General features: G+C 34.3%; 4 protein-coding genes across 7 annotated transcripts in view; 1 reads left to right on the top strand and 3 right to left on the bottom strand.

Moving 5' to 3' along the window:
* Positions 1–146: 146 nt before the first annotated feature.
* Positions 147–1,500, bottom strand: LOC105213522 (ATP-dependent (S)-NAD(P)H-hydrate dehydratase). The gene has a single exon (XM_011186408.3). It carries the CDS (start codon positions 1,442–1,444, stop codon positions 401–403), a length of 1,044 nt encoding a protein of 347 aa, XP_011184710.1. The 5' UTR covers positions 1,445–1,500; the 3' UTR covers positions 147–400.
* Positions 1,501–1,632: 132 nt separating this feature from the next.
* On the top strand, positions 1,633–5,345 carry LOC105213523 (integrator complex subunit 5). Its single transcript, XM_011186409.3, has 9 exons — positions 1,633–2,283; positions 2,343–2,672; positions 2,734–3,078; positions 3,141–3,402; positions 3,470–3,905; positions 3,960–4,017; positions 4,088–4,735; positions 4,792–4,934; positions 4,998–5,345. The coding sequence occupies exons 1-9, from the start codon at positions 1,713–1,715 to the stop codon at positions 5,274–5,276; spliced, it is 3,072 nt and encodes a 1,023-aa protein (XP_011184711.2). The 5' UTR covers positions 1,633–1,712; the 3' UTR covers positions 5,277–5,345.
* LOC105213524 (serine/threonine-protein kinase STK11) lies at positions 5,329–9,188 on the bottom strand. Of its 4 annotated transcripts, none has more exons than XM_054228861.1 (6): positions 8,713–9,187; positions 7,710–8,654; positions 7,308–7,630; positions 7,032–7,226; positions 6,806–6,969; positions 5,329–6,735 (listed from the first exon to the last, which is right to left on the bottom strand). In XM_054228861.1, the coding sequence occupies exons 2-6, from the start codon at positions 8,529–8,531 to the stop codon at positions 6,512–6,514; spliced, it is 1,728 nt and encodes a 575-aa protein (XP_054084836.1). In that variant the 5' UTR covers positions 8,532–8,654; positions 8,713–9,187; the 3' UTR covers positions 5,329–6,511. The 4 variants fall into 4 exon arrangements, with proteins under 4 accessions (XP_054084836.1, XP_054084840.1, XP_011184712.2 ...); XM_054228865.1 differs by having other exon boundaries at positions 8,748–9,187; XM_011186410.3 differs by having other exon boundaries at positions 7,710–9,187.
* Positions 9,189–12,091: 2,903 nt separating this feature from the next.
* The window catches only part of LOC105213525 (elongation of very long chain fatty acids protein 1), a 46,894-nt gene continuing 31,733 nt past the window's right edge, over positions 12,092–27,252 (bottom strand). The window contains exon 6 of the mRNA XM_054234829.1: positions 12,092–13,421. Within this exon, the coding sequence (XP_054090804.1) occupies positions 13,110–13,421 (312 nt within the window). The 3' untranslated portion in view covers positions 12,092–13,109. The remainder of the gene's footprint in view (positions 13,422–27,252) is intronic.

The following is a 27,252-nucleotide window of genomic DNA, read 5'->3' as shown; positions in this document are numbered from 1 at the left end:
TTTGATGTCATTTTGCAAGTAGTCAAGAATTTTGAAGTTCATTAATTAATTTTTTTAGTATTATTTATTTATTTTAAAATTTGACTATGAATCAAAATTCCTTTATCAAAAATGTTTAGCATTTTCAAAAATATTATCCATTGATGTGATTTTTATATTGTTAATTTATTAATTGTTGAATATATATATATAATTATTATACAATAAATTCAGAGTATATCTTTTAAACCTTAATTTTCTAAATTTATATATCGCTGAGTAAATATTGAACTAGTTACTTTAAGGAGTTGAGAGAGAAAGAAGAAAACTAAAAAATGCAATCAACAAGTGTTTTCATTAACCGTTTACATAAACTTCATCGCTATTTAAGTAAATTGTTTTTCAATAACACATAGTAAAATTAAGTCTCTTCAAAAACGTTACGAAACACCGTATGAATTTCGTTTAACATATCGCTCGCCACCATACTGCGACCCCATTTCTGAAAACCAGCCGCATTACATTGCTTTACCAAATAGCTAGCAGCAAACGTTGCAATAAATGCAGCATTTGATTGATTAGACTCTAAAGCCCAATGAAAAAATGTTGCAATCGAACCGCATAGCAAATCACCTTGTCCACCACATCGACGTCCAGAACCACCCGCTGGTAGTGTATAACATTCAGAAGTACTTGGTATATAAATTTTATCATGTGCTCCTTTTTCCAGTACAATTACACCATCACCAAGTTGTGCCATTCGCTCCTTTACTATATCGACATCATCACTAAATAAGCGACGAAATTCCATTACGTTTGGCGTTAATATGACATTGTTTAATCCATAAAGCAAATCAATATTTTCATTGAGTATGAAAAGGCCATCAGCATCAATAACTAAAGGTTTATTTAACTTTTTACAAAGTTCGATGAGGCAAATTGCAGTCTTCTGTATCTTTGGATCTCTTCCTAGTCCAGGACCAATAATTAATATATGTAATCGCTCTAACCATGGGGAAATCTGTTCGATGGCATCTTCTGCATCCAATAAAGGATGCACTATTAATTCAGGGCTATACGATTTAATAACCACAGCAGCATCGCGTTGACAAAATACATGAGCCAAATCAGCACCAACACGCATAGCACTAATGGCTGAAAAATATGGAGCTCCCGTGTACTCCAAAGAACCACCAATTACACCAATTCGTCCTGCTTGACCTTTGTGACGCTGATTACCGCTGCAGTCGGTCGCATTCAATTTGGGAATTACTGTTGAACGTATTAATTTCAGCAACTTATCTGCTTGCACCGGAATTTCTATAAACTTGGACATTTTACTACTATAGGCACAATTTTGCTGCAAATTGGCACCGAGCCAATTACCAATAATCTTTTGCCGCGAAGGTGTAAACAAATAATAATTAAACCTCTTCAAATTGACAATTTGCTTTGACAAGTTCATTTTAATTGTTTCAGGTTTGTTTTGCTTTTTGGATTTCCATGTCTGGAATTCGTTTCCAACAAGAACTGAAAACAGCTGTTACATGTTAAATTAGTTGAGTTGCCGTAATCTTTTTCAATGCTTTTTCCTTCAGTATGTAAAAATTTACTATATTCTGAAAATATGGTAACACTACCTTCATTGCACATTCTACTTTATTTATTTCTTTTTGTTTTGATTAAAACGTTGCAGTCTCTGATTTACTGTATTTTTCAACAAAAGTTATAAAATGTTAAAACAACATGTTTTAGTGGAGTTAAAACAATTCATACAATCTGTAACGAACCATAATGGCAATCCTAAGAAGCTCACAAACAGTTCTTTGCTTCGCAGTAGTTTTCGCCTGCTTGAGGACCTGCCGGCTGCACGCGAGATTATCTTAGAATATTTCTCGATAGTAGCTGAAGTAGCCGTACAGAATTATTTGGCTAATGCAAATGTAGACTACACCACAGGACTGCCAATTAGGCAGGGCAAACAAGGTGCGGGCCCCAGTTCGAGTAACAATGCCACAACACAGCCAACGGTCATCGAGGATAGTAACTGGGCAGCAGTACAAGAAGCACTAGAAAATTTAGTAGTTAAAGGTCCGTCAGCTTGGGGTCCAGTAATCGCTGCGTGGAGTCTTGACCTCGTCGGAAAGTTATCAGACAGATATACCAAACGAAAGATGTCAATCGTAGCAGCATGTAATTATTGGCTTAATTGTGGTGCAATGCGCGGTTTACTTACCTTGATTAGCTTGAGTTTCCGCAAACTTACCAATACGGAGAAAGAAGCTTGCGTGGAAACATTATTGGGTATGAATTTTTAGAATAAAATTGTGAAAACATAAATTAATAAAATTTTCTAATTTCAGCTGCTTTTCAACGTTATTCACTTAGTTTTGACTGGGTGGTAGCGCGTCTAGGCGGTTGCTTTCCATTAAGTATTATATCACAGATTTTGCAATGCAGTCTCAAACGTTTTGCGGAAGATTACCGTTGTGGCTTCGATTCCGAGTTGGGTATTTTGGATTATTTATCATTTGCGCATGAACAAGAGCTGAAACAAGCATTGACTGAGCTGCTGAAAGATGGTTTTAATCCAAAGAAAAGTTTAGATGCGTGTATTATACCATTTTTATTGGTGATGGCCACATATGCCGATGCATTGCTGCAAAATCTGGTGATTGTGTTTCTCGAAATGTGTAAGTAATTTCTAATTTGCAGCACTATAATATCTATAACTACAACATAACTTGTGTGCAGATAATGATGAACTACGTAATACTATAATACAAAAGACACCTCTCTGGATGAGCAACAAGGTGTTTGCAGAAATGCAGCCATCGCTTAACAGTCTGACGTTACGTTTAAAAACGAATGGTGCACATGTACTTATCGCCGTGTCACAAATGGCTGAGCAGTACACTTGGTGTCAGGATTTTCTGGAATATAATCTACAGGACTTGGAGCAAGTAGTGCTAAATGCCACAGTTTGTCCACTAATGAATGACCTGGCGACTGAAGACTCGAAATATTTGCTGTGGAAGAATTGTCTAAGCGCCAATATCTTTCAACAACAAACTGCAGTGCGTCTCTTGCTGATTGTGTGTATGTAAATCTAGTTTGAGAAATAATTTCTATAAAAGTTGTAAAATTAAACATTCTTTCAGCCACACAACATTCACATATTTACTATCAGACGATATCGGAGCTACTACGCAAGTCATATGTGACTAATCCCAACGGTTTGGGTGCCGTAATACGTGTAATAGGTGGTCAAAGTGGTGTGGTGGAATTCCCGTGCATTAAACCAGGCCTACAAATGGTGCTGGAAGATGTGTTGCTGCAGGAGCAATTCAAACACACACGTTTAATAAACAGTGATCAGTCCGAGGCGCTCAACACGTTCAAAAATCTTAACACGCTAACAAAGTAAGTCCAAAGTAAACAAAAAATAAATTGTAATTTTTAACATATCCTTGTAATCTTTGCTCATTAGAATGCAAAAGAAGAATTCATTCCAATATATGAAGCAGAATCTATTATCAAATGTGCTCAACGATTGCCTGCCGAAAATTCTACAAATACTTGAAGTCACACTAGCCAAAGTGGTGCTACGTATGAATAAATTAGCCGAAGCTAATAGCGCAGAAAAATATAAAGCAGCGAAAAATAACAAAAATAATGGCGGCAACGAAATTAGTTGTGAAAACAAAAAACTCAAATTTGGTGCAGCGGATGCTGAAGTGGAAGCAATGGATGTGGAAAACACAGATGAGGACTCAAAAATCATAGTAGGTATACCGTTAAATGATTCCGACGATAGCGAAGAAGAAGAAAAGGATGCCAATCGACGAACTTTAGCGCACACCATCATTGACTTACTCAACACAATTGAAGTTGGCTTGAAAGGCACGGTGCTGCGGTCCACTGAGGTGAGCTGTTTGCACAGTTAACCGTAAAATTCTTTAATAATTTTTTTCTTACAGATATTAAAGCTTTCCATTTTAAGCGTGAAATATTTCTTCTTAGCGCTCACCGAAAAAAGTAAGCCAAATATTTTTAAACAAGTTCACCATTAAATACCTTATTTTCACTTTTCTCACTTCGTTCGTAGGTCCCATATCCCGCTCGGCTGCAGTTAATCGTGCCTACTTGCTGCTAGCGCGTCAATGTGTTGCGCGTAAAGCGGCGCGCACTGCTTGCATACGCGAGTTAGTGGAGGGTGCACTCTTCTATTATGGCTATCTATTTGGACAGTATGAAGAACCCGAAGTGGATCAGCTTGAAATACCCGAACATGAAATGGTGTTGCTACAAAATCAACGACATAGCTTAGGGCCAAATGCCAATCGCACCGTGCTGCATGCAGGTGTAATTGGACGTGGTTTGCGTCCGGATTTCTCAACAAAAGAGCTCAAATGCTGTCCCGCAGAAATGCAAACATTGTTGCTCAAAGCGCTCGATGCTTGCTGCACGGTGGCAGATAAGCAAAATTCCGTAGAGGGCTACTCAATGATATCGCTATTGCTCGTCGAAATGGTCTCGACGGATGTCATGTACAATGGACTGCCATTTCCGGATGAAGAGTTCACTAAGGTGACTATGGAACGTGATTTGATGATAAGACGCGCCTTTAGCACATCACCTGTGCTGTGGGCGTTGCTAGGGTTTATAGCGGCACATAGACCGGCGCTGTGCTTCTCATCGGTGCTCTTGCGTGCCATGTGTGCCACCTGTTTGCATCAGTGGCGCGCGAAGAATGGTAAAATCACAGAAATTTTATTTGATATATTATTATTTTCGATTTTTTTTTCACAGTTAACAAATTCCAGTCATTCGATCCCAACGATGAACTTATGCGCTGCACGCAAAAACTGCTGCAGTTACTCGCAATGGGTCAATTACTGCCGCCGCCGCTCGCCAATCTGCACGTAATCATTGAACACTTTGAGCCGCCAGAGGTTAGTTGCACTTTTAACAGTTATTTGTGTTTATTTTCAAGTTTCGCGTTTTCTTTTACGCAGATTGCGCTGCTGCTGAAGGAGTGCATTTGGAATTACTTAAAGGATCACGTGCCCTCACCGGCGCTCTTTCATGTCGACAGCAACGAGCTGCATTGGCGTAATCCATACATGTCCAAAATTCCGCCACAATATGTCGATACGCTGCGCAATTTAATGCAGAAAAAGCTGACGAAATTGGGTCAACATTACTATCAAATGTTCATTATGCCGGAGTTGAATGAGGCGCATGTCGCGCAAGTTGGACCCGTCGATTTAATGGCCAATAAGCCGGAGTTATAAACTATTCACATTTATAAGCATAGCATAGTTAATAAAATAAGCAACAAGCAACTTTTCATTTACAACAAACGGTTTATATTTTTTTCAAGTGTTAAAAATATGGAAAATATTTTTTGTTTTTGTTTTTCTGTATAGTTAAATTGGTTCGATTAAACCAATCACATATGTAATTCATAACAAATAAGATTTCATTTTTCAGCTAAGAAACGAAAACACAATATTTTTTTCAATTTTTTTTTTTTTTTGTATTGTCGGTAGGAAATGTATGCATTGCATTTTTCATTTGCTTATTGAATGCATTCTATGTATGTATTTTTGCATGTTTTGTATTTATGTATATATATGCTATTTGTATCATTTCTATATAATGTATTAGGGTTATTGAATTCTTCAAGTTTTCAAAATATATGTATTCTACAAATTACGTATGCACGTATGTGATTGCGTTTGTGATTGCACATGTTTTGGGCGTACAAAAAATAATACATTTTAATAAACAAACTCAATGTGCCGCATAAGAACAAGTGCCAACTTGTTATATCGTTTATTGACGCGATAAAAGCCGCACTCGAAACGGCAAGTGTGTGTGAGTTTCACAACGCTCAGATTGTTTAAGCAAATATTACACGCAAATGTTATATGAATACGTTAAAAATAATTTTTTGATTGATTGATTCATTAATTTTGCACAACTTCCTTTCACTGTAGCGCATGTTGTGAAAGAAAAGTGAGTACAAAAAAAAAAACAAAACAAAAATACGTAAGGAGTATATTTCACGCATAAGCTAATAAATAAAACGTATGTACTACCTAGAAATTACACAACAAAAAAGCGGACGCGAATAATACAGTTTTACCGAAAACTAATTTTCATTTTAATAAATACTAGCAAAAAAAAAACAACGCAAAGGAAAACAAAATTAATAAAGTATTACTCCATTGTAGATAAGTAGTAGTTTGTATGTTCCAATAATTAAGTTGGCGTGTGACTTGCTTTTGTTTTTGTTTTTTTTTGGCGCGCGAGAAGTTGCTAATCATTCTCCGCAGCACTGCACTGCAAGCTGCACCGTCTATGTATAAGGCTAAACTGACTTGACATTCAACAACTAATGAAATGTTCAGAGTTGAAAATTCTTAATTTTGTTTCTTTCATAATATTAAAACTATGTTCTTGTTTTTTGTTTTTCTGTTTTTCCCAATGACTACGCATGTGCGCTCAAATACATAACGGCTTATTACGACGGGCGACAATTGGAGAGCTTCTTCACAGATATACATGATGTTAGCTTTTTGGCGCGCCGTTTGAGTGAAGAAGATTTCTTCTCCTTACTAATGCTGTTTGTAGTAGACGCACCGGCGCTTGTTGATGGCCCTATTGAATTTGCAGCCGCCAATTGTTTTTGTTGCTGTTGTGCTTTGATTTCGGCAGCTGCAGCGGCTGCCTGAAGTGCGAGTTCACCTAGTGAAGCATATTAATATAAAATTCGATATTTCTTTCATATTTTTCATTATTTAGCGCGCGTACTCACGATTGAGATCGTGCTCGGTAAAGTAGACCTCTTCCAAATCACGCTCAGTTTCATAGTGATAAGCATCTAAATAAGGCAGTACCGTGGAACGGCGATAAACATCGTGTTTCAATGGCGGTATGGGTATTGGTGGGCCTTTCTCTTCCGGTGCCGATATGAACCAGCTGTGCGAAAAAAATTATTATTTTTTAATTTATAAATTTTTAGTGTTTATTTAATAACTTACGGATCACAGCGTATTTGTTGTATAGAGTATCGCTTGGCTGGATCAGCTTGTAGCATACCCAATATGAGACCGGCTAATTGTGCGTCTAATTTGTATAGCCAATCAGGTGCCTGCCATTGTCCACGTCCGATATTCTCAAATAGCCTATAAATATTATCACCTTCGAATGGATACTGGCCTGTGCAGATGTTATAGCTGTCGTAAAATTAAAAAAATATTATTGATAAATTTCTCTCACAAATTATGCTAAAATATTGTAAACTGTAGTGCACTTACAGCGTAACACCGCAGCTCCAAATATCCACTTTGCTGCCTGAGAATGATTCATGTCCATTGGCAATTTCCGGCGGTTGAAATGCAGGTGATCCCTGTCCGGTGGTGCATGTGTCGTCTACAGCGAATAAATCCAGTTGCTCCGCGACGCCAAAATCGGAAATTTTTAATATTTGTTCTAGTGAAAGCAATAGATTTCCGGGTTTAATATCTTTATGTATTATGCGACAACCATGTAGATACTCCAGGCCACTAATTAATTGGCAAAAGTAGCGATGTGCCTGGAATAGAGGTAGTTTCTTTTCGGGTGCGCTATCCACAAGTTCCTTTTTAAAAAAATAATTGAAAAATATAATTTTTATAAATTACTTAAAAACAATAAACTCTTAACACTATTCCACACACCTGTAATCCGCCCACACAGTATTCCATGATCATGTACATTTTCTGCTTCTCCTCATTGTACAAAACATCCAAAAGCGCCACCACATTTTTGTGCTGCAAATTCCGTAATAATTGTATTTCACGCTGTACATTTTGTTCTCCATTCGGTATACGTCGCAGTTTTCGCTTTGTTAGTATCTTTACTGCACGCCGACAGAGATTTTCCGAGTCGAGCACTTCCTTTACTTTACCATACGATCCTTCGCCCAGCACATCACCCATTACATACTTTCCAACCATTTTGATTTCCTTCTTTTTCTTCTGATAAATGATCTCCGCACTATCGACACGATTAAAGAACATATTACCAATGTCCAGAGTTGTCAGGTCGAGTGCGTCAATTTGTTCACTATCTAGCCATGTAACTTGCGGTTGTGTTTGCTCATTTAGTAGTTGTTTGGCCTCATCACCAGCTACGAATTTGGCACCGCCATTACCGTCAACATTGACATTAGCTTCATATGACTGTTCTGGGTTGGAGAGTGCGTCATAGTGAAAATTCTTATTGGCCAGCAGCACTGACACTTCACCGTCAGCGGTCTCCACATCCATATTGATATTGTTAGCCTCGTTATTGGTGTGTAATCCTTGTTTGTTGGCCAACAGTTTAGTGTCTAAAGGTGGCATTAAAATGCTATTCTTGGCTGTTACAGTATGAGTTGTTGCTGCAACTAGGGTTTGCTCTATTATACTTGTTTTGTTATTATTATTATTAATGCTATCATCAGTTGTGTGCTGCTGATGTATTTGTATTTCCATTGCATATGTGCTAGGCACAATCATTGGTTTGCACTGTTTGAGGCAATGGCGATAGGACGCTGTGTCCGCTTTTTCGTTGTATAATTTTTTTTTTTAAATTTGATAGCGGGACTAGAAATGCACTCACAGTTGTTTGTATGTTGTTTGCTATAAATTAAAATTATTTATATGTTATTTTTCCCTTACAATTATGCACTCCACGTACGCATGTAGAGCGCAACTTCTAGTTTACATCTTTACTTAATTTCAATTTTTTAGTGTCACTCGTGTTGCTCCCAATACTTTAACGTTTATTATTTCACCGTAATCAGGTGATTTAATTAAAGACTATGTTAGCGTTAAGATTGCACTATCCGATGATTTTTGACAAGTTTCGGTAATTTTCTCAAGCGTTTAGCAATCATGCATAAATCTTATCAGAAGCAGAGGGGAGTCGTCATCCACTGCCTTCGCCTTGAGATCAACTATCTGCTTTCTCGGTCCTTTTCTTGTATTACTATGTGTATGCTTGGACCTTTCATATGCAGCTGCTATTTGTCTTTTATATATTTGCGCGATTTTTTCATCCAATTTTTAATTGAATAATTTTTTAATCACTAAAATTTTCTGCTTTGCCTGCTGATCGTAACACACTTCATTTTTTTCCCATCAACACACTTATGGCGTTGCCAACTAAACGTAAGAAAAGCAAAACAAAGCAAATAAGACAGAAGCGGCATGGCGATAAAGTGGAAAAAGCGTAAGCGTAAACTTTACATTAAGCATGATATTATTAGGGGTTCACACGGGGGTGGAACTATTATTGAGATATTATCAATTGAGAGTGGAAACATGGTATTACGCAATATATTAATATATTTTATGTATTATTATTTACAAATTAAAGAAAATATTATTACCGCAATATCTGAAGCCATTGCACCAAGGACGAATTAAATAATAAAAATGTCCCTTTGTTGTCTGGTGGGTACCATATTATGCTTAAGGGTTACATCTAGTTAGGAGCCCTAAACAATTGTTTCTCAGAAAACATCTAATTTTTTTATTCTAGGAATATATTATAGTAACTTTGAAGAGTATTGAATAATTTTTTATTTGTAAAAATAACAGTTTTTTAAGCTGTTACAGCAGATCTCCAGGAAACCCTCCCAAAAAAGTCGCTTTGCATTGACAGCTATGTATATCTCTGGAGTGGGTCATCTGAAATGAAAAAATCAAACGAATTTCGTTAAAGTATTGTATAATGGAGTAAAACAGAATTGTGTAAAAAACAAACAATTTTTATCGGTATTAAAAAACCATCGATTAAGTTATAGAAAATATTGTTCAGAAGAAAAATATAAAATTTTGAAACTAATCGGTTCAGCCAGTTCCGAAAAATCTTACCGACTTTCAAAACTCAGTTTTGAGTAAAACAAGGCGCCACACCGGCATGCTAATTTCATTACAATTATGCGCTTAACTTCACTTCGTCGGATTGACTTGAAATTTTTAGAGTCTTTATTTGAATACATGTACATAACGAAAAAATTGATTTTTTCTAGACGTAACCCCTAAAACCCAATTTAGTCTCCGTTATCTCTCCACCTGGTCCCTCTAACGGAGTGGAGGCCTTCCCTTTCCTCGGCTTCCTCCGTCGGGTACTGCATCGAACACTTTCAGAGCTGGAGAGTTTTCGTCCATTCGGACAACATGACCTAGCCAGCGTAGCCGATGTCTTTTTATTCGCTGAACTATGTCAATGTCGTCGTATAACTCGTACAGCTCATCGTTCCATCGTCTGCGGTATTCGCCGTTGCCAATGTTCTTAGCACCTTGCGCAAAATTTTCCTCTCGAAAACTCCTAGTGTCGTCTCATCTGATGTTGACATCGTCCAAGCTTCTGCACCGTAGAACAGGACTGGAATGATAAACGACTTGTAGAGTTTGATTTTGGTTCGTCGAGAGAGGAACTCAGTCCAAAGTAGCACCTATTGGCAAGAGTGATTCTGCGCTGGATATCGAGGCTGATATTGTTCCTGTTGTTGATGCTGGTTCCCAGGTATACGAAATTATCTACGACTTCGATGTTATGACTGTCAACAGTGACGTGGGATCCATGACGCGAATGCGCTGACTGTTTGTTCGATGACAGGAGATATTTCGTCTTGTCCTCATTCACCTCGGGAAAAAGCAGAACTAACAACGCGGTTGTTGCTTCCGATGATATCATATTATATATAATAATATTACCGAATAAATAAATTCATCTCTCTCCTGTTCAAGTTATATTTTATTGTAAATCGATGTGTATGTGAGGTTTGTGGCAATATCCTCATATACCCATTGTAATGATATTTATTCTTCCGGTAGATTGTATACCGTACGCATCGGATAGATAGAGATACCTTAAGACAATTCGTGCTATAATGAGTTGCCTCTTCCATCTGGTGATGGTTCACTATTTCGCAGAATGTTGAATACATTAACTACATATTTTTCAATTAGATTTTGTAAATACGTCGAAACGTTTCACAGATTTGGATTTTATATAAAACCCGAAGGTATCTAAAGTTTGCCTAGATTATATAATGAGACTGATTCCTGCATCGGAGATCACTTTGACCATTCATAGAGACCGTCCCTTGTAATATAAAAAAAACTGTTAGAGACAAATCTAGCTTCTCATATAAATATTTGAAAAATTTGGATCGCTTTCTTAAGAAGAAGCCACTAGAATCGAATTTATTTTAATTGTACCTAACCTACAAAACACACAGTAAGTAAAAAAAGCATTTCCTTTAATTCGAAAATAGACGAATTAGACAAGTTTGTTAATTCTTCTAATAATCAAAAAGAGGAACTGCCCTTTTGATGCTTAAATTTACAAAAATAAATACAACTAATAAAACCCGTGTACATATTAATAAAAGATTTTCAGATATTTTTATTTTCGCTATTCCATAAAAAGTACAGTACAGAATGGAATTTTAATTAAGACTAGTTGTATAAAATAAGCTAAGTAAATATACAAAAGTAATAATTGTGTAAATAAGTAAATATAATTAAAATTACAGATTATATAATATACATATAAGTATTAAAACAGTTTTGTTTTGCGCTTACAATTATACATATATAATTTTCATTAAAAGTACAATAAACAAAATTAAAATATAAAAAATTACGCATACATACAATAAAATTTTATTATTTTCAATTTATAATACAATTTAATGTAAGTTCTCGTATTTTTTTAATTTTTTCTACAAATTTTCCAAAAAAATCTTTTATTTTCCTCAGTAAAAATAATTGTTTGTTTTTATTTGTCATTCATAAAATCTTATTAATATATTTTTGCTTAAATTTAAGAATTGTTTATTCCTCATTACGTTGGTAGTTCACATACAAACATAATTACTAATTAATATATAACATATATATATACATTAACTATAAAGAATGGCTAAGGCTAAGGCTAAGGCAGATCGCAAAAATTGACCCATTTTGTGATTTTCACAAACTCAATGCAAAAATGCTTGCAAAATTTCCACCATTACGGCGAAAATCTATCAAAGTGTATACTGAGTATGTGTGCATATGTATGTGTGTGTTAAAAAGTATTTTCTTTCAGTATTTGGTTTGAGGCAAAGCGACATAAAGTATTTTTAAAAATATATTACATGCAATATTTACACGCAAGCACTTTTTACCGTTTTCAATATCTCATGCAAGTTATGTGTGAGCCACTCATAACTCGCATGCGTGAGATTTGTAAACAAAGTTTACATGTCGATGTGCATATTTTTTGTTCTTTTTATTATTTTTAGTATTAAAAAGTGCGACATTTGTTGTTATTGTGTTTAATTTAATAAAATTATGTTTTTATTTTTTCATAAATAATTGCTTTTTATTTTCCTTGCATTTATTTATTTTATGCATACTCATCTTTTGCACTACTCTCATATCTTCTAAGGAAATTGCTTGTGTTTAATACTAGATTATTTAAACTTATTGAAAATTGTTGTACTATTAACGACAATTGGTTGTATACATCGTAATTTCAAAGAAAAATAAATCATAAATGAAAAATAAAAAATAAAATAAACAAAAAACAATTTATTGAGATAAATTGCTGCCTTTAAATTATCTCATACAATTTTTTTAGCTGTGTACGCTGAATTTTTAAAAATTGTCTATTGATTTTTTTTTATTTTCTTTATAAAAAATAATTAGTCACAATAGTAGTTGGGGGATCCCGAAATGAAGACTTTAGATCCATAAAATAAAGATCTTCTCCCACAACTTCAACAGTGTCTTTGACACATTCTCATAAATTCTCAATTAAATTTTTATGGTGCAATTGATGAGATTGAACTGTTTTTTTAATAAATTGTGAGCATAAACTTCAAATAATCATATTTAAAAAATATAATTCTTTTTTTGTTATAAATTTTTTTTCTTATTAACTCCCATGTTCATCATCCCCTTTTTTGTAAAAAAAAAATTTCTCAAAACACATAATTTGTCTGCTACGTATGGCCAATGAGCGGTTGCATGCAATGTTCGGTTCCTTTTGTTACCGTTAATATTTGCTTTCTTCCGCTTGGGGTTTTCCAATATTTAATTCAATTTTTCTTTCATCGCCAACAAACCAATCGCATCCATCGTATCCATAGTGTTGTTGTTCATCTCCAGTATTTTCTTTGTAGCCAACGCGCAACCATTCTGCGCTGGCGGCGCTCCATTCATTTTCGCAGCAATGCTCAATTTCTGATTCTGTGATTTCTTGTAGCTGGCCATGTAGAAGTTCATGAAGAGGCAGAAGAAGATGGAGGCATTCAACAGCAAAAGCGTGGAGATGAATTTCGAGAATTGGCATTGGGAGCTGATGAGTGCGCGGGTGGTGTGCACGATGCAGAGCACAAATTGAGCCTGGAAGAGAGGAAAGAAAATGCGATTTGTTTGAGAAAAAAGTAAAAATTGTTTGAAAAAAATAAAAATGTATGTATATATATTTTTTATTGGAATATAGAAGAGTTTCCTTATGATTGCTGGAAATCCTGCTATGGTATGGCTTCCGTTAAACTAAAATTCTCAAAATTTGTAAGATTTGTTACATTGTATGTCTTTGTATAACAAGTTGTCAAATATACTGTACATAAATGTCAAACACATATGTTTCGTTTGACAGTTAGTTTGACAGCAAACCCTTTCAAGAGTTCTATGCCTAAAAAAACCCCAATATGTGTATATAATATATAAATTAATAAATAATTTTTCCATATATTTATATAAAACTCCAACCATGACTAATTGCACACAAATTATTTTTTGTTGGGAATTCAATTTATCTCCCCTTTTTCTTAATTTTTTTAGAATTTATTTAAATTTAAATCTCTACAAAACCTCACATGCAAAAACTGGGGAGAATTTAAGTATTTATGAAATCTTCAAACTATTAAATAGCAATTTAAATGAATACAGACCATGTCAGGTCCCCGTTTGCGTGTCGTAGTAAATGTTGTTTTAATTATGAGAAATTTGTTAGTTAACTAAAAGCTTAAGCAGCCTAAACAATCATGCGATTAACAGTGGAGGAAGTTATCATTTAGTTAAGTTCAACACTCGGTGTGTTGCTTCTAATGACTGATTGCGGAAATTTCCCATTTATTTTTAATATTACTTAATAACTTTAAACATTATTTAATATTTATTTTAATAAGTGCTTCGTGTAGAGCTAGTTTTGCAATAATTGCTTTAGACTGAATGCAAACTATATTATGCCGTTATATAACAATACTTGTTGTTGTTTACTAGTGAAATTTTCCATTTCAATTTCACAATAAAATATGATTGATAAATTGGCAGGGTTTTAATCTCTAGTGCGTCATCTCTTAAGTCGGTATGTAAATATTAAAATTGGTTTGAATGAACTTGAGTTCAAAAAAAAAAAATTTAATATTATTTATTTATAAACTTTAAAAATTTTATTCTATTTCATCTAATAGAGAAATATAAGCTTCTGCAAAGTTTCTAGGTTAACGTGTAATTGTGTGTTTGCTAACTAACGTTCTACACTTAACAAATGTCTGGAAATAAAAATGAAACTATTGAGTGAAGTGAAATTAAATACGACGCCGCTTGATTAGCTTATTACAATATCAACGTCTAAAACTAGTTTGTAAATTGCCTTAAGCGCAGCTTAGTTAAGCCACTTGGCGCGGAATATAAGTTTCGCACTTCCGAGTTGCTGGTCAAGGTTGTGCTATCTAAAGCAAGCAAGCAATTAATAACAAAAATCATAATGTGACGCTTGCAATTATGACAGTTTTAGGCCGATACTCTATTATTAAGCAAAGTTGAAAGTTAATTTTGATATTTAAAAATGTTGGTAAAACTGTGGTAGAAAGTCTTTAGATATTTTTAAATTTTTAATTAATTATTCAATTTATTTTTAACATTACTAAAGTGTTTACATTAAACATAGAATTTATGAACTAACAACTGAAGTTTAGTATATCAATATATTTTGCAGTGACCGGAAGCTATTAAGTGTGATTATTGAGTAGTAAAGTATGATTGATAGCTTTCAAGCAATTTTTTATCACAAAATATTTTAAAAACATGTTTATAACAACTTCATGCTACATATTTCTTTATATTAATTCATTTTAAAACATTTCACGAATTTTGAGTAAATTTTTTATTTTATTTTTACTATGGATATATAAAAAATACTACTAAAAATTATATATAATGAAAGTACTTAAAAACTGCATTAATCTAAAGTAATGTAAAACAAGTAAGGAAAGCCTAAGTTCGGGTGCAACCGAACATTTTATACTCTCGCAATTTATTTAATTTATTATATTAAGATAACACACAATTTGACCCATATATTCGGCATAAAGACCAATAGAATAACGAAAATCATCTTATATGGTATATGAGGGTTGAGTAATTCCTGAACCGATTTCAATCATTTTCACTACCAAAGTACACTATATCCAAGACTATGCGCTCATTTAATTTTGCTAAGATATTTCACACGTTACTATTACACTTTTAGAAGAAAACTATATCCTCTGAATTGCATTAAAATATCTGAGAGATTTACTGATATTTTCGGTGAAAAAATACCCTTAGGTTTATGTTCATGTTCGATATCTGGGGAAATGAAAAGTTTAAGTTCGATTTCGACAAGTGAATCCACATATATACAGTATTTGTGTAAAGCTTTATTCCGCTATCTTCATCGGTTCCTTATGTATATATTATAAAGTGAAGGAATCAGATGGAATTCAAAATTTAGTTATATGGAATTTAGTCGTTGTTGAAACGATATCACCCATTTCCCGTCCGTGTCATCGCGGTGTCAAGAAAGTATTATGTATTCATTGAGATCGGTCTAGAATTTCCTGAGATATGGTTTTTGATACATAAATGGGCGACGACACGCCCATTTTCCATTTTTTTTAACCTGAATGCAGCTCTTCTTTGCCATTTTTATACTCTCGCAACAAAAGTTGCTAAGAGAGTATTATAGTTTTGTTCACATAACGGTTGTTTGTAAGTCATAAAACTAAACGAGTTAGATATAGGGTTATGTATATCAAAATGATCAGGGTGACGAGACGAGTCAAAATCCGAATGTCTGTCTGTCTGTCCGTCCGTGCAACGGATAACTTGAGCAAAAATTGAGATATCTTGATGAAACTTGGAACACATGTTCCTTGAGACCGTGAGAGGGTTGCTTTCGGACAAAATCGAAAACACAGAAACACTAAATTTCACCTACGAAATGGCAGATGGAAGCTGCACCCAGATTTTTTTACAAAATTGAAAATGGGCGTGGCGTCGCCCACTTATGGGTTAAAAATCATATCTCAGGAACTACTCGACCGATTTCAATGAAACTTGGTTAGTAATAGTTTCCTTACATCCCAATGATATGTTGTGAAAAGAGGCCAAATCGCTTCACAACCACGCCTACTTCCTATATACCAGGACTTTGAAGATGATCTGAATCGTTTACTTTACAATATATAAAGTAAGCACTAAGATATCGGTGCAAATACTACGTTTATAGTGTGCCAGCCCTATTCTAAATCGCCAAAATCGGACCATAGGTTTTCAAGGCCCCATATATCGAACATGAGGACCTCGGTGCTTCTAACCTAATATTACGGTTTACAACTTTCAATGGACTTTATACAATATATATGACGAATATGTGGGTCAAATTGTGTATTATATAATATTAATAAAGTTAAATAAATAAATTATGAGAGTATAAAATGTTCGGTTACACCCGAACTTAGCCCTTCCATACTTGTTTCTGTAAATTTTAGTGTGTCTAATTCTGATATTGGTCGAGAGGTTTCGAGAGGTTCGGTTACACCCGAACTTAGCCCTTCCTTACTTGTTTCTGTAAAATTTAGTGTGTCTGAATCTTTTAATACAACATATTTTTCTCGCACCGGTACGTTCCAACGAAACTTTCACTATGGAGGAGTCTTTATACTGTTAACAATAATAATATAAACCCCCATTGTGTATTTAGACTAAATCGTGTGAAATTGTTGACAGGCAACCGTATACCAAAAAAAAAAATACATAAAAAAATAAAAGGGTCGTTGTAGTTCCATTTGAAGCCTAGATCAGACATAAGACACATTTGTAGCACTATACTCGGTCTACTTAATTTCTTAATCAAAGATATAAATTTTCAACGTATTCCAAAATTAGCACAAGGAGAGTTCATTGAACTACAAAAATGCATTGAACCCCAGCATACATACATATACATATTTCCTTCAATGAACACAAAACTAATAATTAATTCAACAAAAAAACATTAGTATAAATTACAACAACAAATTGTATGTCAAGTAATACTAAAATGACACAGCTAAATATCCATTAATCTGTTTGAACCTATGCTAAAAATAAGGCATGAGAAAGAAATCTCTATATGTAAACAGCAACATGATCTAACGGCATTGTGAAGGACGTTGTCAAGTACTTCTCATAGAAGTGTGTATAAGTACTGTGTATACAATGTACGTATTCATGGTACTTCAACCAGTTTGTTGGGAAATTCTATTTCAAAGAACTTCGCAGCAGCTTTTTGTTAATTCACACAGTTGAAAACAAAAACAAATGTGCATTGCAAAAAGATTCTTGCCGTTACACTCAAGGCATTGCTGTGGCCACCACATTGATTGGCGCGAGTTCACTGCAGCTTGTTTGGCGCCAATGGTGTTTGCCGCGAATGATTTGTGGATATTAACTGTGTTGACGTTTTGTGTCTTTAAGCAATTATCATTTATCAATTATTCTAATGACGTAACTGTTTTTCATAGTTTCCGTTAAACATTAATTGATATATCCGTATATATGAATAATGCATAGGTAATTATCATAAATACTAATCAAATTGTTAATGCAGATTAATAGTAGTGCAATTACAATGCAGTAGGAGAGCATAAATCAATATTTATACAGTGCACTTTAGAGTTGAAAGCATAAAGAGATATATCTAATTGGGTAAGTTAAGATATCACTATACTAATTATAGCTTAATAGACTTTAAGAACCATTCTTTACAGTAAATCTTAAATTACTTTCAAAAACTTGGTAAAACTTAAGTTCTTTCGAATCATTAAGCAAACGATGGAAGTTCGATCTAATTTGTTCGAAAAATACGAAATGGTAGTAGTTTTGGGTGAAAAATCGTAACTCAGAAACCTCTCGACCAATATCCCCCATATTTGGTAGGTATAATTTTTTGGATATTATGATGTTCCAGCTCGAAAATGGTTCCCAACCACACCTACTTTCCTTATACAACAATTTTGAAGTCCTTCTGATTCGTTCTGAAGGAGTCGTTTTCTTCTACTAATGTGTCTCTGTCTGTGTGAAATCGGGTTACTACTTCCACTAGACCTCATATACCTAATATTCGTATTAAGTTTTAACTTTCGGTTTATCAATTAGTAATTGAGATATGTTAAAATGAATTATGCCCACAAATCATCTCGGTTGTAATCCAGGAATTACGCCATATCTCATATACATATGTACTATAGATAAGGATTTCCATTAATTAGTGGACTTCATGCCGAATATATGAGTATTTCCTCAATATTTTTATACTCTCGCAACAAAGTTGCTACGAGAGTATTATAGTTTTGTCCACATAACGGTTGGTTCTAAGTCCTAAAACTAAACGAGTTAGATATAGGGTTATATATATCAAAATGATCAGGACGAGAAAAGTTCAAATCCGGATGTCTGTCTGTCCGTCCGTCGAATGGCGAAAACCGAAAACACTTAAAGTGCCATAACTAAGCTATAAATAAAGCTATGGAAATAAAATTTGGTATGAAAGGTCGCACTATGAAGGGGCATATGTGGATGTAATTTTTTGGGGGCAGTGGGCGTGGCCCCGCCCCCAAATCGGTTATTTGTATATATCTCGCACACTACTAAAGGTATATCAAGGTATATATACCTCGCAAACTACTAAAGGTTTCTTTTAGGTACTACCTTATACAGTTCAAAAATGGAGGAAATCGGATTGTATCCACGCCCACCTCCCATACAAAGATTATGTTGAAAACTACTAAAAGTGGGTTAACTCGTTAACGAAAAACGTCAGAAACACTAAATTTCACATAAGAAATGGCAGATGGAAGCTGCACTCAGATTTTTTTACAAAATGGAAAATGGACGTGGCATCACCCACTTATGGGTCAAAAACCACATCTCAGGAACTACTCGACCGATTTCAATGAAACTTGGTTTGTAATAGTTTCTTTACATCCCAATGATATATTGTGAAAATAGGCCAAATCGCTTCACAAGCACGCCTACTTCCTATATACCAGAATTTTAAGACGATCTGAATCGTTTAGTTTACAATATATAAAGTAAGCACTTGTAAAGATATCGATGCAGAACAAATACTACGTTTATAGTGTGGCAGCCCCATTCTAAAATCACCGAAATCGGACCATAGGTTGTCAAGGCCCCATATATCGAACATGAGGACCATGGTGATTCTAACCTAATATTATGGTTTCCAACTTTCAATGGACTTTATACAATATGTATGACGAATATGTGGGTCAAATCGTGTATTATATAATATTAATAAAGTTAAATAAATAAATTGTGAGAGTATAAAATGTTCGGTTACACCCGAACTTAGCCCTTCCTTACTTGTTTTGTTTAGTTTTGAAATCGGAAACCTTGTCCAGTCCTCATACAACTATTATAATAGAACATATTTCCATATATTTTAGCCATGCAAATTGTGTTTAATTCTTCACATCTTTATAAATTCTAATCACTGAAAATATTTTCCCAAAACTCAACAATCAAGCGCACATTGACGATGACCTTTGTTACTGATTTTCTTCCATTTTTTTTTGTCACTGAAAAACCCCTAGAAATACAAATAAATAAAATAAAAAAATAAAAGAAAAAAACATTGAAACCCTGAATTGCGAGTGACTACTTGACTCATTGCACACATTTTGTCTATGCAAAATAATTTTTAGTGACAGCGAATGAAATGCTTATTACGCTTGTCAACGTAGAAAAAGCACTGACAGGCGGTGGCAATGCGCCGTGTGGTAAGTACCAATGACAGCGTAAAATCAATGATACGCCAGAAGCGAGCGCAGATACACTGACAACAATTACAAAAGCGTGACGTATGCGAAGGCGCGCAGATGAGGCATTGAAACGCTTGTCGCGTCATTCGCACGACTTTGACACCGCTCCCTGTGAGAAGTCATCCATTCATGTGGATGTTTTACTATCCATATATGTAGTGGTGTAATGCGTTCAAATTGTTTTGGGGTAATTACGGCAAAGAAAATAATAACTGACATCTTCATTAAGCTGCTGATAGAATTGCGATTACTTGATAGTTTCATACTTAATTTTTGCTATTGTTATACTTGCCAGCATCTGCGACAGTCATTTTGTCTAAAAAATTTTAAAATATTTTTTATTGCTTGAAATTGTTTATATTATACATATATCACGAGTCTGTTTAAAGGTTAGATGTATCAAATTGTTGCTGAATTCAAATAATTTTTTTTTTCTTGATCTGTACTAAGTGTATATTGTTATTATTATTGTTGTGCTGAAATGTGCCAGAGTCCATTAGAGTGCCACAAGTCAATGACTTGCTCCTTAGCGTTCGCATGCGGTAATATAATTTTTGATGGATTTAGTTTAATTAGCTGAAATACTATTTATGACAGTCAGCAGTAAGAGTTATTTGAAAACAAAAACAAACAAAAAAAAATATTTTCAGTAGATTTTAAAATTTTTAGCATTCTTTATGATTATTTTGCATGCAATTATTTTTTATGAACTATAATGTTGTGTTATCAAGAAATTCAGGTTTAAAATTAATTTGTGGTTGGTTTTATAAACGTATAAACTTAAACCAAATTTAGTAAATAGAATTTACGCTTTTATTCAGTTTTATAATTGTAGATATAAATTCTTTACTGCTTATTTTTTCAGAGTGACTGTGGAAATTTGCATTTGCAAAATTCAGGGGGGGGGGGGGCGTTGCGAATTAGGGAAAGAACTCATTTCCATAACGTGTGACTGTATTAGCAAAGATACTTGGTGAAAAATTTGTCCAGTTGTGTGAAACAAGATGGGTAGAGAGGCACGATGTTGTCCTTCAATTTGTTGCGAAAATACCGTTGATCATCGAAGCTCTGTCAAAAATCAGTGAGTGGAAGAACAGAGAAACAGCAGGCAAAGCAACAATTCTCATATCGGCTTTGTGCAAGTTCGAATTTATCGTCGGGCTCTTCTGTCTCAGCGACATTCTATCGCTCACCCATTCGCTCAGCGTAGTTCTCCAAAAGGAAGCAAGTATTTTAAAAGAAAACGAAATCGATGATCTAATCGGATACTTGACAGAAAGATTCTGGAATCTGATGAAAAAAGCGTACAAAAATTGAAATTCAAAGGTGAATTAAGCTACTGGCAATGTCACTGGCAGCAGCAACAAAAAATTGAAGACAGCGAAATTACAACTTCTGCAATGGAAACATTAAGAAAATGTGATGTCGACATATTCCCAACAATCCACACCTATCTCCGAGTATTCTGTACACTTCCCGTATCAAACGCGATCTATGAACGTTCTTTCTCTTATCTTCGCCGCATCAAAACATGGCTTAGGATGACCATGCTTCAAGAAAGACTAGTTGGATTAGCGTTGCTTCATACGCATAATGACATCGAAATCACCGCCGAAGAAGTCATCGAAAGATTCGCAAAACTTGGCAGTCATCGTTTTGCGTTATGAAACACGCAATGTAAAAGGAACTTTCTGTTTGAATTTTTAATAAAATGAGCTACTATGTAATGCATGCATATGGTTGACTTTTCGATTATAACCACTTAGTTTACCTAAAAATTGGAATTGATAATTTTTGTTTCATAATTTGGACTGTATTTCTCTCGCAATAATTAGTTTGAAACCCAAATCGAAGGATAAATTCAATTAAACCCCCCTCCCCCCCCAAAGAAACGTCTCTGGATCCGCCACTGCTACTATACTATTCCACATCGAACATATTAATGATTTCTGAAGTGAATCTTCAGAATATGATCTAACGGCAAAATCTATAGCACCAAGTGAGAGAAGAAAAGTTAGAAGAGGGTTAAAGTATATTATTTGCTAATTTACGGCTAAACTGGAGCTTACTCCATTTTTGTATTTATGTAAACACAGAATCTACATACTCTCATTAAAGAGCTAAGAGAATGGAAGTTCGAAGTTCTTGCGTTCATTAAAAGAGCATTATTATCATCTTCCTCAGATAATTTTAATTTATATAACAAAGAGTGAATTATACTGGCGAAAATACCATTGAGCAGAGTTGTAATGAAGGTTAAGTTTTGGTGTAACCAAACATTTTATACTCTTAATTATATTAATAAAGTCCATTGAAATTTGGAATCCATTGTCTATTAGGTATATGGGAGCTAGGGAAAGTTATAACCTGATTTCACTCATTTTTGGCCCGGATACATATCAGTAGAAGAAAAATATTCCCTCTGAATTTGTTCAAAATATCTGATGTTCCTCATGTTCGATATATGGGGCCTTCAAAACTTATGGTCTGATTTCAAAGATTTCGATTTTTAGAAAGGCGATACCACACTATAAATGCAGGAGGGGCGGAGCTACGACCACTTCCCAAAAAAAATTACATCCAAATATGCCCTTCGTACCAAATTTTACTTTTATAACTTTAGTTATGGTACTTTATGTGTTTTCGGGTTTCGCCATTTTGTGGGCGTGGCAGTGGTCGAATTTCGCCCATCTTCCTATGATGCCAACAAGCACGTGTACCAAGTTTCAGCAAGATATCGTAATTTTTACTTAAGTAATAGCTTGCACAGACGGACGGTCATCCGGATTTGAACTCCACTCGTTCACTTTGGTATATCTACGAGGGCTGCTATATATATTTCTGGCCTAGGCAACACTAAGTGTTGCCAGGTGCAATCTGACATTTCCATTGGAAAGTTTGACATTTTTTAGCATAACATCACTCAGAACGTTTTTTCATCTAATCGTGTATTTTTTTATTTACAGGCAATTAAAAAATTCATCTCGGCCAAAAAATGGAATTAACTCGTGAACATTTTCGTGCGACCATTTTTCACAACTTTCGACGTGGATTATCGCGACAAGAGTGCATCGATGAACTAAAATCTTTTTTGTATGGCTATGAAGCACCATCCTATAGCACTGTGAAAAATTGGTACAACGAATTCAATCGTGGCCGACGCTCGCTCAAAGACGAAATCCGTGGAGGTCGTTCAAAAACAGCCGTTGTGCCAGAAAACATCGATGCCGTACGTGAACTGATAATGCAAGACCGTCATGTAACATACCTTCAGATAGAGGCATGTCTATGCATTTCTCCCACCAGCATACATTCGATATTACATGAACACCTGGCCGTAAAAATGGTTTGTTCTCGTTGGATCCCGCAAAATTTGACAATCGCTCAAAAAAAGGCTCAAAAAAAGTGCTTCGAAAATTGGTTTGAGCGCATGCAAAAGTGTATAAATCTTGATGGAGAATATTTTGAAAAACAATGAACCATTTACGTTGATAAATATTCCTATTTTCATTATTAGGCCAGAAATATATATAGCAGCCCTCGTATAACCCTATATCTAACTCGTTTAGCTTTGGTTGTTACAAACAACCGTTATATGAACAAAACTATAATACTCTCTTAGCAACTTTGTTGCGAGAGTATAAAAATAGTAGAAAAATTTTTTGGAAAAAGTTACCACCTGTTTAAAAATCGTTATATATATTTTATATATATATCTATGAAATGATTACCGCGGCCATTAAACTCAAAAATAACAATAATAAAGCTTTATGTATGAAATATTTTAGAAGAGTTGCCAACTGTTTATAAATTTCAATTATAATTATTAAAATAATGCAAAATTAAAATATTTATTTTAAATTTCTTCTTAATTTAACTGAAATTTTCTTTTATAATATTTAAATTCATTTACTGTTTCATGCTTTCGGTATTTAAAATAAGCAAATTTTAATATTTTATGACTATAATTTAATATTTTTTCTTCAGTAACAACACAAATCATGAACTACTTGCAGCGAGTTCGTTGCTCAAGTCTTTTGTATGTCTGTTTACATTTGGCATATGAGTATGTACACAATGTACGGTATGAATATATATATTATATAAATAGTTAGGAAACATTTGAACTAAAGAAGGTTAAATAAATCATAAACAACATGATTTAGAACAAGAAACAACAACAATTTTTATTGTTATGCTATTGCAAAATTGGCAATATTTAAATGCATTTTTGAGTGCAATTAGCATGCTTTTCACTGCTGGTGCGGAGCACAATTTAGAACAAGTACATATTTATACTTTTAAAAATAATTTCGCATGTAAGTGTTAAGTGGTAATATAAACAACACTTGTGTGCAATGAAATAATAAAGAAATAAATGCACAATTAATGCTTGTAACGCACAATACAAGCGTATTTATGTGTATATGTATATATGCACGTATAAATCTGTAGAGATACAGCGGTGTTTGCGTTAACTTGTAATGAACCTTCATGCCACTTGGCTAGCGGTGCATTTAAGGTGTATTGCCACTGAAAGCGAGCGTGCATTCATCAGTGTATATACATATATTTGTATGTGTGTCTGTGTGTGTGTGACCTACAAAGCAATCGCTGACCAGCCAAGCAAAACGGCGGCAACTGCAACGACAAGTAAAACCGAAATTCGTACAAAATATACTTGTATTTGTTGTAACAACAAATATCGATTAGCACGCAACAGTACAAACAACAATAACAACAACCACACTCAATTGCACTGCAATCGTGGTGGCAACGCCGTTTGTGCCCCCAAACATCAACAATGTAATACAATCGCCAATGGTAAGGCGATTGCACGCCACCGATAAATTGCAAGCCAAAAAGGAAAGACAAGAAAAGAACAACAACAACAAGACAAAAGCAAAACAACAAACGAAACAACTTAATAGCAATTTTAGCAATATCAACAGCTGAATGTTGCCATTTGTCTGTTGCTTAGTTAGTATTGTTGTTGTTATTATTACATTTGCTGTTGTTGCAAATACTGGTGTTGCGTGCTGGTGGCGTGCAACCGAAAGCGAAAATATTGACTTGGACGAAAGCACTTGACTGCCAAACTGGAATAGACCGCTGACCAAGTTATTATTGCAAATCGTCTAACGGCATTCGAAGCAGCCAGCGACAGTTGCTACATGCGTTGTGTTGAGTTGCACTGCACGTTGGCATTGCGATTTGAGACATTTTGCTGGTGTAAGCAAAAAAAACAAAAAAAATATGAAATATTGCAAAAATTAAAAATATGTTTTTGCTTTTCCATTTCATGCGCTCCATTCTTGCAGCGCAACACGTGAGCGCTTACTATTTTGTCGGGAGTGTGAATGTAACTGGAATGAATACTCGTATTATGGCAGAGTTATGTGTTGTGCAGTGGCTGGAGTGCACTTGCAACATGACAGCCATGCTCGCGCAAAAATAAAGGAAATGTGTGTGGCACATGCAAGCCAACAACTCGAAGTGGAATTATTAGCCAATAAAGTGGTTTCTGGTGTAGCTTGTTGTCCATCGAACTGGTTGTTGTCATTGTTTGCATAAATTTGGTAGTTTTTGGTCAATTGAAGCAATTTAAAATCGATACGTCAACTGGTCACACCCAACTGACATTGTAAAATACAATTTATAGGCAATTTTAATTGTTATATGAAATAGCTTAAGAGAAATTGAGTTGTTTTTGCAACAGTTGTGGAAGCTATCTCCGGTCATTATTGGAATTTTCTTTAATTTTAAATATTTCAGAATAATTTTGGGACATTTTTAGGTATTTTGGAGATATTTTTGGACTAGTATGAACCCATGTCGGAACCATTTTAGCTTTTTAGAATAATTTAAAGTTCCTTGGGGCCTTTTTTTATCTTTACAAAATTTATTGAGACTATTTGTACAAATCTGAGGATACCGAGGAATGCGATATCTAAAGTACTGTCCATTTTTCAACACTAGTATACTAGTATACATGAATAAAATTTTTTTTTAAATCTTAGCTGGTTATAGTGTATCAAGATAACGATTATTCATTATGCTTTATTAGATTTTATGTTTTTTTCCTATTTTTTACAAGAATTCATATTTAATTTAAAAAATATTGCATTTATATGTTTATTACGACATGTTTGAGTATTTTATTTGCTATAATAAATTAAACACTTTGAATACAAGGTAAAGCATAATTGAACATAGTATTCAAATAATATAATAACAGCTAAATTGCTAACTCTCAAACAATAAAATGAATAACTAAATAAAAGACATAAAAGGAACCAAAATTGGAAAACTACAGAGGATGATATGTAAAAGATTAAACCCAGCAGAAATTTAAAATATTTTTGAATATTTTTGGCCAAGAAAGGTTTAGAAAGTAAGTAAATTGGGCGGAAGATTGTAATAACAGAACTTTATATGAGTTGACAACAAAATTGAAAAAAAAAATAGAAAACCAAAAATAATAATATTTAGAAGGTCATTTTTGTCATTGTTCAATTGTATAAGGTTGTGTCGATAGCCCAAAACAATTTGTAAGAAGTAAGGAAAGGCTAAGTTTGGGTGCAACCGAACATTTTATACTCTCGGAATTTATTGATGTAATTTTATTAAGATAACACACAATACTGATCCATATATTCTTAAAGAAGAATAGAATAACGAAAATCATCATATATTGTATATGAGGGCCGTGGTAATTCCTGAACCGATTTCACTCATTTTCACCATCAAAGCATAACGGGAATATGGGCAACTTGGCAACCTGTTAGTAGGCACACATCTGTACATTCGGCATTGAAATTACTCCTGAATTGCAAATCAACGAAACACCAGTTTGCAAAATCGGAGAACACCCTTTTTCAACACATTTTTTTTCAAATGGACTATGTCCTGTTATCGTAGCTGTAAGTCTGTAAGTCTTTTTCAGGACCTATTCTATACGTCTTCTATATTTCTCTCTATATTTCTTATCTGGTCATATTCAGGCCATATATGCTTTGCAATTTTTTTTTGCAAGTTGTTATCGAGTTTTGAGCTTTTTTTAATTTTGTGTAATCCTT

The sequence above is a fragment of the Zeugodacus cucurbitae genome, chromosome 2 (assembly GCF_028554725.1).
Source record: "Zeugodacus cucurbitae isolate PBARC_wt_2022May chromosome 2, idZeuCucr1.2, whole genome shotgun sequence".
NCBI lineage: Eukaryota > Metazoa > Arthropoda > Insecta > Diptera > Tephritidae > Zeugodacus > Zeugodacus cucurbitae.
The sequence above is the reverse complement of the archived record's forward strand: the minus strand, read 5'-3'. Positions and strand labels throughout refer to the sequence as shown.

Excerpts from the sequence above, each read along its gene's own strand:
- LOC105213522 (XM_011186408.3), bottom strand. The coding sequence starts at position 1,444 with ATGAACTTGTCAAAGCAAATTGTCAATTTGAAGAGGTTTAATTATTAT.
- LOC105213523 (XM_011186409.3), top strand. The coding sequence starts at position 1,713 with ATGTTAAAACAACATGTTTTAGTGGAGTTAAAACAATTCATACAATCT. Across the intron at positions 2,673-2,733 it reads GATTGTGTTTCTCGAAATGT|ATAATGATGAACTACGTAAT; the intron begins GTAAGTAATTTC and ends ACTTGTGTGCAG. Across the intron at positions 4,018-4,087 it reads CTTAGCGCTCACCGAAAAAA|GTCCCATATCCCGCTCGGCT; the intron begins GTAAGCCAAATA and ends CTTCGTTCGTAG.
- LOC105213524 (XM_011186410.3), bottom strand. The coding sequence starts at position 8,531 with ATGATTGTGCCTAGCACATATGCAATGGAAATACAAATACATCAGCAG. Across the intron at positions 7,631-7,709 it reads ACTGTGTGGGCGGATTACAG|GAACTTGTGGATAGCGCACC; the intron begins GTGTGTGGAATA and ends TTTTTTAAAAAG. Across the intron at positions 6,970-7,031 it reads CAACAAATACGCTGTGATCC|CTGGTTCATATCGGCACCGG; the intron begins GTAAGTTATTAA and ends TTTTTCGCACAG.